The sequence below is a fragment of the Eucyclogobius newberryi genome, unplaced genomic scaffold (genome assembly GCF_026437365.1).
Source record: "Eucyclogobius newberryi isolate DKJ021-1_F unplaced genomic scaffold, fEucNew1.0.hap1 SCAF_12, whole genome shotgun sequence".
Taxonomy (NCBI): Eukaryota; Metazoa; Chordata; class Actinopteri; order Gobiiformes; family Gobiidae; genus Eucyclogobius; species Eucyclogobius newberryi.
This window is the reverse complement of record NW_027315746.1, coordinates 30,135,307-30,148,936: the sequence shown is the minus strand read 5'-3', so window position 1 is coordinate 30,148,936 and position 13,630 is coordinate 30,135,307. Positions and strand designations below refer to the sequence as shown.

Here is a 13,630-nt window from a genome sequence, read left to right as displayed (position 1 = left end):
TGAACTTGAAAACATGGACAAATTTAACAAGACTGGAAAAGATGGACAGATACAGGAAAGGACTCTTGTAGGACCGACATTTAATTTCTGGACTTTTCTTTGAGCTGCTTTTTTTTTCTTTTTAATCCTATTTATCACTCTCTTGTTTATTATATCATAAACGGAACAAAAAGAAGGAAAATACCACAACTATACACATCCTAGCACTTTAGTAAGCAGTCATTTTTAATGACCTTGTGCGTAAAAAAAATATATTTTATAGAGGATAGTATTATATTTTTGGCTGCAGTTACACTCAAAATTTGGAGTTAAAAGATTATTAAAATGACATGTAAACAGCATCATGATCCTGCTCCCACTGATTACTCTCATCAGATTTTGCTGTTTAAATCATCTTAAAAGGTCAGATTTTTGTGTGCATCTGAACATAGACACTGTTAAGAGCAAAAAGGACAACACTGCGTTAAAGCCCCAGCATGTAACTTTATTGCCAAAAAATAGACTGAATTACAAGCATGTTTTTGGTGTTCTTTATGTTTGAATTGCACTAATAATGTATAAACCTTTAGTGAGCGAGCTTGCATCTCCAAGAGCCTGATTTCTCACTATATTATTCCACACTGTGGCATAAAACTCATCTCTCTGATGAAACTGGGGAAGGACATTGCAGCAAACTGTCGAAAGCCGGATTTTAACTCATGATGCTGTGGGTTGCTCAAATAGAGCGCACGTGTGTCATCCACTTGACCACAGAGCAGCACAAACATTTGTTTTTACACTGCCCAACAAGTGTACACAGGATTAACTTTATCCGGTTAAGAACACTACCAACGCCATCAGACCGCCTGACCTGTTTATCGATGAACTCCCGCGTGTCCTTCTCAATGTGGCCTTCGTACAGGTTGGTGGTCATGTTCATCAGGCCGATCTTTGACAAGCCAAAGTCCGTCAGCTTAATGTGTCCCATTGAGGTAATCAACAGACTGTGAAAATGATCACAAAGACGTGTTCAATGTTTCATCAAATCCCCACCCCACAAATCCCCACAGCCGGCAGCAAATACAAAGGCTGTCGGCTTTGACTCCCAGATCAAAAATATTCACAGCCTTTTCATGATGAGAGCGAGTGAATGAATGATGAAAGTGCAAAGTTTTAAGTGAACTTCAAGATGGAACATGATGTAAAATGCATGGGAGAACTCTCTTTGGAAGACTCACTTGTCGGGTTTGAGGTCGCGGTGTACGATGCCGTAGTTATGCAGATATTCTAAGGCCAAAACGGTCTCGGCGAAGTACATTCGAGCCATATCCACAGGCAGAGGGCCAATGTTCTTCAGCAGGTTGGCACAATCTCCACCTAAGAGTCACAGTGAGACATAATTTATAACATACAAGCACTTTGATCCTTCAGGTGGACAAAGGTTGGTCTAACCATTCCTGGACTGGAATTTACTGGAATACTATACTTAGAAATGAGAGATGTATTAAAACATGTATACTGTTGCTACTGTTGTTTGGGAGATATGCTAAATTAGGATATTGACTGTATCGTCTATAGTTAAAATTACTAAAAATGACTGAAAATAAAAAATAAAGTCAATATTTTACTCCACCTGTATTTTTATTTATTAATTGACCTTTATTTGGCCTCCTACTCTGAGACTACTGCTACTGCTCTATTGACGTCCCACCCCATCTCACGACCCTGATGAACTCTCTTCTCTCTACACTAGATGAAATGCTCCTCATCTGCCCGGATGAACTTTCTCTACACTAGATGAACTGTGAGAAGGATCTCTCATTCACTGTGGTTTTCCAAGAGGTTTCTAGTTTTCCCCATAAGTTTGGAGTTTTTCCTTGCCCTAGAAGAAGGTCTATGGAAAAGGGATGCTCTTGGACAGTTGTCCATTTTCTTAATTCTTGTGAACATTGTTTGATTTGATTCTCTATTATTGACAAAAGACTATTTCATTGTTCGATTCTCTAACTTTCTGTTGGTAAAATCAACAATTCTGGGACACTCACCAAGGCAACTGCTGTTGTGATTTTGGGCATTACAAAAAATAAATAAATTGAGTAATTATATAATAGTTTTAAGACATTGGGTTACTTAAAGCCTTTTGATATCAGTTTTGTACCTGAAAAGATAAAATGATTGGTTAAAAATAATTAGTAACACAAGTAAAACCTTTGCAGCGTCATGATATTGTTCCATCCCTTCTTAGTAGTAGAGTCAAAAATCCTACCTTCCACATATTCCATGACCATACACAGGTGCCTCCTGGTCTCAAAGGAGCAGAACATGGAGACCACAAAGGGGTTCTCAGCGAAGGTCAGGATGTCCCGCTCCACAAAGACCTGCTGGATCTGGTTCCTCAGCATCAGGTTTTGACGGTTGATCTTCTTCATGGCGAAGCGCTGACGGGTTTCTTTGTGGCGCACCATGTACACAGCACTAAATCAAAAGTGCAGAGTGAGATCAGAAATACTGCACAGGCAACAAGTAGGCAACATATCGTCAACTGCTACATTATATCAAAAAAGTTAGTTTAAAGGTGTACAGAAATAGATATTTGACTGAATAATCTGACTTTTTATTAGGAAAATGAGAAGAGAAAAAAAGCTCTAGAGAAATGATAAAAATACAAATTCTAGACAATAATTTAAGGTAACATTTCTACACATTTGTGATTCATTTTACAGTCCATTCACTTCCATTTGCTTTAAGTATTTCACATGTTTTACTTTTTATTTATGTTACCATGTGGTCTTATTCTGGGTGTGGTAAAGCTCAAGATCAAACTAAAATTATTCAGGAAAGGTCTAATAAAATTATTTTGTGTTCATCAGTATTTGTACAAATTAGTATTTAGTCTAGTATCGATTAGTATCAGATTTTTGATACTTTTGACAACCCTACTTGAACCTCAACCAAGTCATTTAGGAGGCACGTTTTAGCACATTTCTAGATTGCAAAAAAAAAATCAAAAAATTGTTGATAAAACCCAAAACATGTATTAAGATTATTTTTGTCAAGGCCGAGGCTGGAGAGCCGCGGAAATGGCCGTGCAGTTTCAGGGACCGCGCCTTAGCCCTAACCCTTAACCCTAACCTTAACCCTGACCTTAACCCTAACCTTAACCTTAACCCTAACCCTAACCCGGCGCGGTCTAAAACGGCGCTAAAACGCGGTCAAATAGCGCAGCAGTTTCAGGAGCCGCGGCGCGCGGCCGGCACAAAAATAACATAGCAGTTTCGGCCGCGCGCCGCAGCTCCGCAGACACTCCCTTTTGTCAATATCGTCCATCCCAACACCACCACATTTAGTTTTGTGACCTCAGTGTCCCGGTCTCACCCATAGGCGCCGTTGCTGATGAGTTTGATATTCTCAAAGTCGCTCTCCAGAGGTTTCCTGCGAGGGGGGGTGCAGGCGGCCCGGCTCTGAAACACAGGCAAAACAGGAAGTCCCTGCTTAATTTTGTTACTATGGTAACACACGGAGCCTAGGAAACACTTTCCTCCCACAGCAGAACTTGACAGCTTGACATCAAAATCCACCCACCCACTTCCTGAAATTACACATATTTCATAATATCTAAAGAACTAATTGTTTTTCACACTTTCTAATTGAGGAATCAAACACATTGGCGTTTATCTAAAACCATTTCCTAAAATGTACTGCAGTAGATTACACTAAAGCACAGGTTTTTTTTATTGCAGAGCTCTAAATATTCAGTGTAAATGGGGTCTCGATACAGAACAACACAAGTTTAGCAGCAGCTTAGACTGCTACAAAAGTGTTCTGCATTTAAGCTGAGGTAAGATCAGGTCATTGCCTCAGTAGGGAGATTTTTCTGCCTTTGACCCATCCTTTAGTACAGCAGGGAAAACTCTTCAGTGTGCGAGTGAAGTGCTACGCCTGGAGACCCATCTGCACTTGGGCTACTTAGTAAAAGTACTTGGAATTCGATCAAAAAAGCACTGAAGTATATTTGTATGAATGGTGCTGGAGAGCGGTCGTTTGCTTCCTGCGACTGACGAGGGAAATTGGATCAATTCATTCAGAAAGTGTTTTCTGTGTTGCCACCAGCCAAAAGATGAAAGGAAGTGAGACTATCCACGCGGCTCTGTTGCGTTGAGCCCACTGTCATGGAAATAAGTTCTTTGGACAGCTGATGCCTTTCATGTAGGGCAGGGCGATAAATCGAATGAATTCGATTCATTTGGGTCTTTAATAATCGACAATGTGAAAAATGGCTAAATCATTCAATTGAGGGCACCTGGGCTGTGTCCAGCCATGTGTGCACGGAGTGGACAAACATAAACGCTTTTCACACTTCCCTCACAACCATTTTCAAAGAAAGAACAATCTAAAGTCCAAAGCATTTTTGATGAGCTTTTATTGCTTAATAGAAACATGGGTTTCATCTTTGAGGAGCCTTAAGTAGTTTAATCTGTGAAATTTATGAGTTTGTAGTTCCTTTGCGGCGGACCCAGAGTGCGGGACACTGCAGCTGCTTTCAGTTCCACACTGCCTCACAAATATTTTTGGGAAGAGTTCCAGCGAACAATCAAGTGTCATTTTGACGAGCCTTTACTACTTTCCAAGAGCCGCAGCATGAGCTTTGTGAGTGCACAGTGACGGTTTCTCTGCTAAAGTCACTGTTTATTTGTCTTTCCTGTCTTCTCTGAGGAAAGTAAAAGCAGTAGCCTCGCTCCAGCTCCACCCCTTTTCCCTGGGTCTTAGTATCCATGACAACACTACATGAGACGTGCAGCATGGAGTTTATTGAGTTTACTCCTGGCAGTAATATTGTACAGGAGACAGGGCAGTGAATTCAGCATGAACTGGACTGAAACTAGAGTGAAGCCAATAAAAGATTCACAGAAAGACTATTGTTACGATAAAACAAAACAAGCAAATGATAACAGATGACAATGTAACCTATTAAACGAGGAATTAAAAACGGACTCGCCTTTAGAATACGAGGGATTAAAACGGACTCGCATTATAGACATCAGGCTCAGAATAAGCGGTATCGCGTCGCAAAATGCCATCCATCCATCCATCCATTTTCTACCGCTTGTTCCCTTTCGGGGGCGCGGGTGACTGGAGCCTATCCCAGTGACTTTGGGCCTTAGGCGGGGTACACCCTGGACAGTGGCCAACTTGTCGCAGGGCCAACACAGAGACATAGACATTACAGACAGTTCACGCACACATTCATTCACTAGGGCCAATTTAGAGTCACCAATTTTTGCCTAACACATGCATGTCTTTGGACGGTGGGAGGAAGCCGGAGAACCCGGAGAGAACCCACGGTAACACGAGGAGAACATGCAGACTCCACCCAGAGAGATCATGTGATGTTGGTCTGGTCCGGGAATCGAACCCACGAGCGCTAACCGCCTTTGCCACCGTGCACCCCAAGTCGCAAAATGCAATTTCTCTCAAATGCGATACATTCGTTAGAAAAAAGGGTTTTTTGATTAGCAGCTTTTGCAATACAAAAATTTGTGTTCAATTGTGTAAACAAAGCGGCTAAAAAAGTACAGATCACTCGTTAATTGATCGTCAACAACGGCATACCACAATGTAGGATGCTGTGTTGACTTGACGAGGTCTCGCTGCTGAGCGGGAGGAGTCACCGGGAGAGCAGAAGGAGCCATGAGGGGCTTTGACGAGCGCTGTGTCTCGCTAATCTCATGACAATAACTATGTTACATAATAACTATGTGTAACACAATAACTATGTGTAACACAATAACTATGTGTTACACAATAAATATGTGTAACACATAACTATGTGAGATTAGCGAGACGCATCGCTCGTCAAAGCCCCCTCGTTGCCCTCCTCGGCTCTCCCGGTGGCTCCTCCCGCTCTCCCGGTGGCTCCTCCCGCGCTCCCGTTTTCAGACTAGAACAGGCTTCTGAGAAACCCGAGGATGTCAAATTCAAAAGGGGTCAAACTCACTCATGTCCAGGACAAAACCAAGACGTGTTGTGTCTGGAAAAATCCAGACCCGTAAGAGAAGTCATTCTGATACAAACGGCTCATCACCATCTGATGACGAGTCTGGTGGTAATATGCAACTTGTGAGTGTAAAGACAATTAATATGTAAATGGAACATAAATGGAACAAATGGAAAGTAGTCATCTGAGTGATGATGATATGGAAGAAAGTTGTAAATAAGGCCCATCTGACCAAGGCCATTGGTTTTAATTAATTTGTTCAACTAATTTTATTTGCAAGTTTTCCTTTTTTTTTTTTGAAAAATGTAAGTGTTTAAAAGTTAATTTGTTAAGAGTTTTTTAAAAATAGAATATTTACAAATATTCATTCATTTTCTACCGCTTTTTCCCATTAGGGGTCGCGGGTGATTGGAGCCTAATCCAGTGACTTTGGGCATTAGGCGGGGTACACCCTGGACAGTGGCCTACTTGTCGCAGGGCCAACAATATGTTTACAATTCATTTATTTACAAATACATTTGAAATAAATAATCTTGTTAATTTTTTTTTTTAACAATATATAAATAAATAATCTTGTTACACCTCTCCTTGAACCGACACCTTAACGTGGTGGAGGGGTTTGAGTGCCCGAATGATCCCGGGAGCTATGTTGTCGGGGGCTTCATGCCCCTGGTAGGGTCTCCCAAGGCAAACAGGTCCTAGGTGACGGGTCAGACAAAGATCGGTTCAGAAGCCCCCTATGATGACTACAAGAATAAGGCAGTTTACGTCGCCCGGATCGGCGTCACCGGGGCCCCATCCTGGAGCCAGGCCTGGGATGGGTGCTCCATGGCGAGCGCCTGGTGGCCGGGTCTTACCCCACGGGGCCCGGCCGGGCACAGCCCGAAAGAGCGACGTGGGGCCGCCCTCCCGTGGGCCCACCACCCGCAGGAGGATCCATAAGGGGCCGGTGCAGAGAGATCTGGGCGGCAGTCAACGGCAGGGGCCTCGGCGACCAGATCTCCAGACACAGAGACTAACTCTGGGACATGGAATGTCACCTCGCTGGGGGGGAAAGAGCCTGAGCTTGTGCGGGAGGTTGAGCGATACCGACTAGATATAGTCGGCCTCACCTCCACGCACAGTTTGGGCTCTGGAACCCATCTCCTCGAGAGGGGCTGGACGCTCCACTTCTCTGGTGTTGCCCGCGGGGAGAGGCGGCGGGCTGGTGTGGGCTTGCTGATAGCCCCTCAGCTCAGCCGCCACGTGTTGGAGTTTACCCCGGTGAACGAGAGGGTCGCGTCCCTCCGCCTTCGGGTGGGGGACAGGTCTCTCACTGTTGTGGCGGCCTACGGGCCGAACAGCAGTGCAGAGTACCCGGCCTTCTTGGAGTCCTTGGGAGGAGTACTGGACAGTGCACCGACCGGGGACTCCGTTGTTCTACTAGGGGACTTCAACGCCCACGTGGGCAATGACAGTGACACCTGGAGAGGGGTGATCGGGAAGAACGGCTTCCCCGATCTGAACCCGAGCGGTGTTCAGTTATTGGACTTCTGTGCTAGCCACGGATTGTCCATAACGAGCACCATGTTCAAGCACAAGGGTGTCCATCAGTGCACATGGCACCAGGACACCCTAGGCCGGAGGTCAATGATCGACTTTGTTGTCGTGTCATCAGACCTCCGGCCGCGTGTCTTGGACACTCGGGTGAAGAGAGGGGCAGAGTTGTCAACCGATCACCACCTGGTGGTGAGTTGGATCCGCTGGCGGAGGAGGAAGCCGGACAGACTTGGCAGACCCAAGCGCATTGTGAGGGTCTGTTGGGAACGTCTAGTGGAGCCCTCTGTCAGTAGGGTATTCAACTCGCACCTCCGGGAGAGCTTCTCCCATGTCCCGGGGGAGGTTGGGGACATTGAGTCCGAGTGGACCATGTTCTCCGCCTCCATTGTTGATGCGGCTGCTCGGAGTTGTGGTCGCAAGGTCTCCGGTGCCTGTCGTGGCGGCAACTCCCGAACCCGGTGGTGGACACCGGAAGTAAGGGATGCCGTCAGACTGAAGAAGGAGGCCTATCAGGCCACTCTGGCTTGTAGGTCTCCGGAGGTCATCGACGGGTATCGGCAGGCCAAGCGAGCCGCGGCTCGTGCTGTCGCAGAGGCAAAAACCCGGGCCTGGGAGGAGTTCGGGGAGGCCATGGGGGAGGACTATCGGTCGGTACCAAAGAAATTCTGGCAAACCGTCCGGCGCCTCAGGAAGGGGAAGCAGTGTCTCACCAACACCGTTTACGGTGCGGGTGGAGGCCTGCTGACCTCGACTGGGGATGTCGTCGGACGGTGGAAGGAATACTTTGAGGATCTCCTTAATCCCTCAGTCACGTCTTCCGAAGAGGAAGTAGAGACCGGGGACTCGGAGGCTGGCTCATCCATCACCCAAGCTGAAGTCACTGAGGTTGTTCGCAAACTCCTCGGTGGCAGGGCTCTGGGGGTGGATGAGATCCGCCCTGAGTATCTAAAGTATCTAGATGTTGTAGGACTGTCTTGGTTGACACGTCTCTGCAACATCGCGTGGCGTTCGGGGACCGTGCCTCTGGACTGGCAGACCGGGGTGGTGGTCCCTCTGTTCAAGAAGGGGGACCGGAGGGTGTGTTCCAACTACAGAGGGATCACACTCCTCAGCCTCCTGGGTAAGGTCTATTCCAAGGTACTGGAGAGGAGAATCCGACCGATAGTCGAACCTCGGATTCAGGAGGAGCAGAGTGGTTTTCGTCCCGGTCGTGGAACACTGGACCAGCTCTATACCCTCCATCGGGTGCTCGAGGGTTCATGGGAGTTTGCCCAACCAGTCCACATGTGCTTTGTGGATCTGGAGAAGGCTTTCGACCATGTCCCTCGGGGTGTCCTTTGGGGGGTGCTCCGGGAGTACGGGGTCCGGGGCCCTTTGCTCAGGGCTGTCCGGTCCCTGTATGACCGGAGCAGGAGCTGTGTTCGCATTGCCGGCAGTAAGTCAGACCTGTTCCCAGTGCATGTTGGACTCCGCCAGGGCTGCCCTTTGTCACCGGTTCTGTTCATAATTTTTATGGACAGAATTTCTAGGCGCAGTCAGGGGTCGGAGGGTGTCCGGTTTGGGGACCACAGGATCTCATCTCTGCTGTTTGCAGACGATGTTGTCCTGATGGCTCCATCAAACCCGGACCTGCAGCATGCACTGGGACGGTTTGCAGCCGAGTGTGAAGCGGCTGGGATGAGAATCAGCACCTCCAAATCCGAGGCCATGGTTCTCGACCGGAAAAAGGTGGCTTGCCCTCTCCAGGTGGGTGGGGTGTCCTTGCCCCAAGTGGAGGAGTTCAAGTATCTCGGGGTCTTGTTCACGAGTGAGGGAAGGATGGAGCGTGAGATCGACAGGCGGATCGGTGCAGCGGCTGCAGTGATGCAGTCGCTGCATCGGACCGTTGTGGTGAAGAGGGAGCTGAGCCGAAAGGCAAAGCTCTCTATTTACCGGTCGGTCTACGCTCCTACCCTCACCTATGGTCATGAGCTTTGGGTAATGACCGAAAGAACAAGATCACGGATACAAGCGGTCGGAATGAGTTTCCTCCGCCGGGTGGCTGGGCGCTCCCTTAGAAATAAGGTGAGGAGCTCGGCCACACGGGGGGAGCTCGGAGTAGAGCCGCTGCTCCTCCACGTCGAGAGGAGCCAGCTGAGGTGGCTCGGGCATCTGTTCCGGATGCCTCCTGGGCGCCTCCCTCGGGAGGTGTTTCAGGCATGTCCCACCGGGAAGAGGCCCTGGGGAAGACCCAGGACACGCTGGAGAGACTATGTCTCTCGGCTGGCCTGGGAACGCCTCGGGATCCCCCCGGAGGAGTTAGAGGAAGTGTCTGGGGAGGAGGAGGTCTGGGAGTCCCTGCTCAGACTGCTGCCCCCGCGACCCGGCCCCGGATAAAGCGGCAGAAGATGGATGGATGGATGGAATCTTGTTTACATCAATGGAAAATATTGATTGTTAATCATTTTCGTGTTTTGCTATGCAACTTATCAAATTGCTTTAACAAATTTGAAAAAAATAAACGGATTGTTTAGCAGCCCTGGACATTATAAATAGCAGGCATAGTTTCAACAGTTGCACTGATCCACTGTCCATGTCAGAAGTGTGCATATGGGATATCGCCCTTCCCTACTCTCATGTGGCCCATGGGTGAATGTGAACAGGACTTACCCAAAATGAAGTAAACAGAACTAAATCTAGTGTGTTTAGGAGCCAATTGCACATTTACTGATAGGTTTATTAATGTGTACTGTCCTTCTTTTGTTCAAATACAATAATAAAGAAAAAAGCAGATTAAATTTGGAAAAACATTGAAAAGCAGTTGAATACTGCTATAATAGTAATGAATGTGTGTGAGCTAGTACCTGTAATGGTGACGTCTCTCCAACATCATCAGAGTCTCTGCTGGAGGCCCTGTGCCCTGGACTGGTCTGCTCCAGCTGCACCATCTCTGAAACATCAACAAACCTGTGAGTTCACTTCAATATTTCATCATCCTCTCAAAACGTGCCCTAAACAAAGTCTTTGGGTGAAGGAAGGGAGTCTGGTCTAAATGGCGGTGTAATAAAGTGAAGAAAAGGCAGACCTTCCAGAGGGTCCCTGGTCAGGCCCAGCTGACTGATGATGTATTTGGGGATGTCTGTCTTTACATGGCCCACTTTGGCCTGGCCCTCTGCTACCTCCATTCGCTGGTAGAACTCCTCCGGGTCAAACTCCTTCAAGAAAAGTCACATTAGGGTTTAGGGATTCATCACAATTAAATCAAAAATACAATTTGAATGAACGTAAAAACGCAGTAAGCAAATCACAAAGCTGCTTCCATAATTTCCTCCACAAACTAAATATTCTGTTAATTTTGCATAAAACTGTAAACCCTGTAGTAGACCTGTAAAAACATGTTTTGAAATAAATGTGATTCTTTTATTATATTTTCATTTCATTTCAGCCTTTTTGTCTATTCTCCTGGACGTGTTTGAAATGTGGACTTTGACAGAATCCTAAAATTAAAACATAAATTACAAAATCGAATTGCAATCACATTTTTTCATGCAACCAGATAATTACTATACGGTTTGGTTAATCCCATGAAAAAAGAGGCTTTATTTCAGTATATTTCTTTAGTTTATGATTTTTTTGGGGATATTTTGTGCACATAATTAAAAGATTTTGCAGGAGTTTAAAAAAATGTATCCAAGGACAGTCTGGTGCTTTGTATATGATGTATTGGAATATGACGAAATAATTAAATATACAAAATGTGGATTTTTTGAAGTTTCAATTCACTGAATGTGTACACTATTTAGTGATTGAAATAAATTGTGTATTAAAAAGTGTTTTTAAAAATTGCTAAATATTTCTGCTCAAGCAGAAGTTTGAAATAATATTCGTCAATGAAATAAAGGGTAAAAATTTACATCTCAAATAAAGGTAACAGCCTCATTCATAATTTACAGTTCATCTAATTAAAAGGACAAAGTATTAAATAATGCACACAATCTGTTTTTTCAAACTATGGAAAACCTTTCTTCTTTTTCCTTATTATTTCTAATATCTCTTATATTTCTTATTATTTTTTATTCCGAAATACTTATAATTGATTATTGCATCAATATTGCAATATCGACAATACTGCAGTCGATACTTTTAAAATAGATTATTCAGCACTACTGTAATCTGTATATACTGTAGATGGAAAATACTCTCCCTCCTTTTTGACGTAAATTACCTGACATTAACACTCACTTCAGCGTTTCACTCTGGTCCAACCGCCTGTGAGCACGTAGGAGACACATTTGGTCTGAGTGTTTTCAGAACGTACCAGACACTCGAGGAGGCGGGCAGGTCTGGAGATCACCATCAGGATCTTCTTCACCAGTTTGATGATGATGGACACTTCCTCACTCTCGGACCGCTCGTACGCCTGGACGAACCACACGGACAGCTAACAGTCATACAGTCCTTTTTTTCTTCTTCATGGAGCTTTTAACTGTGTTATAATATTTGTTTCCTCAATAAATACATACTTTGTTTTTAGCTAGTTTCATTCATCTTTTTTAGAAAGTCCTCTCCCCTCAAAAACACATCACTCTTTTGTGCTTCGTTCCATAAAGTCCATAGATCGTCAGACTCGTTCAGAGCGTTTTTGCCGTCAAATCACATTCAGCACAACTGCATGCATACATTAGCATGTCGCTGGCAAGCTAGCTTTTGTTTATCTCACCTATGTAATTCTATTTATTACCAGTAGATGGATTCCAAATTCTGGAAAGATGTGTAGTAATTTCCCTGAAGCCTCAAACACTTTTTAAAAATCAGCTGCCATTTAACAATGTATTATTATGTCAGTAAACATAGCAGCAGTTATATCGGTCATTGTATCTTTTCCTTAATATATCAGCCCCTAAATATCCATAAAGGTCCAGCCTTAAATCAAATACATACGAGCCCATTTTGACCACACGCTGTAATAAAAGATACTCAAACCTTATTTAATATTATCTGGAAAGCCATTTCCTCTGCTCGGACGTTAGACAGACGCACTTGAAGTGAGTCAGCCATTTCATAAGGTTATATCTGTATTAAATGCTGCTTGGTTCCATGAAGTTGCTTTGAAATGTCACTGGACTGTAATCTGGAGATGGATAAACTATTTGTTGAACATAAATTTGTGAAGTGTAAAGTGTTTATCATGCTTTATTACGGCAATTCAGAGTGTAGTCATTATAAAGTGGTACTTATTTTTATGAAGTTGTATAAATACCATATAGTGTTCCCAAAATGTCATAATCAGTTTCTCAGCATTCTAGGAGTATGTTCAATCAACATATTTTCACTTTTTGTGGAAAATGTATTTGCTCCTCGATCTATCCTGCAACGAGGACATGCCATGTCTCTCCGGCTCTAACCATCCGACTGGTATCTGACTTAGAGAATCAAATATAAAGGCTGGATTTGCTACATTAGGAGGTTATGTAATAAATCATAACGCAATCCGACACTTGACCACCACAAGAGCTGAACATGCGAGCGCTGGTGATGGATGACTATCAGGCGGAGATGGCACGCACTCACAGGCTTCTCTTACTGACTTAAAGGTGCACTATTGCCATGTTTTGACTAGTTCTCTTTGGAGTGGATCGGTGCAGTCCTAAAGTGTCTCTACTGTCTTATGTGAACTGTACAGGTCGATTTTAGTGGTCCAAAATGGGCTGTGAGAGGTCTAGCTTTTCAGAGCTCGCTTTCCGCCCCCGAACGCTTTTGAGTGAGATGACTGGACAAGAGACATCGCAGACTCAGGTGAAAACAAGAATGGAACAAGCAGATAAAGAGAAGAATAATGTTTTCTTCATCTTGTCATGAGCAAGAAAACAAACCTAGCGCACATTGCAATCAACGGTTTCTTATTTATCCATCACACTTCTCACGTTAAGACCCAAAATATGATATTTCCAGCGAACAATGCATCCAACATTATCCAAACCCAATGCATTACAAAAAGATATGTTAAAAAGTGGTGTAGACGTGATGAATACTTACTCTAGCTTTGGCCACTTCTTACAGCACCACAAACTTGAAATTACTAAACTTCTTTTGGTGAATTGTTAAGATCAGCTTCGTGATTAAAGAGCATAATTCAAG

At 44.6% G+C, this 13,630-nt stretch overlaps 1 protein-coding gene across 2 annotated transcripts in view; it reads right to left on the bottom strand.

Moving 5' to 3' along the window:
• mast3a (microtubule associated serine/threonine kinase 3a) overlaps nucleotides 1–13,630 on the bottom strand; it is an 84,152-nt gene that overhangs the window by 14,314 nt on the left and 56,208 nt on the right. For both annotated transcript variants that reach the window (XM_072441863.1, XM_072441862.1), the window contains 7 exons: nucleotides 11,811–11,912; nucleotides 10,578–10,707; nucleotides 10,357–10,442; nucleotides 3,355–3,440; nucleotides 2,246–2,454; nucleotides 1,218–1,356; nucleotides 851–983 (listed from right to left, as the gene is read on the bottom strand). In XM_072441863.1, coding sequence (XP_072297964.1) covers nucleotides 851–983; nucleotides 1,218–1,356; nucleotides 2,246–2,454; nucleotides 3,355–3,440; nucleotides 10,357–10,442; nucleotides 10,578–10,707; nucleotides 11,811–11,912 — 885 coding nt within the window. The remainder of the gene's footprint in view (nucleotides 1–850; nucleotides 984–1,217; nucleotides 1,357–2,245; nucleotides 2,455–3,354; nucleotides 3,441–10,356; nucleotides 10,443–10,577; nucleotides 10,708–11,810; nucleotides 11,913–13,630) is intronic.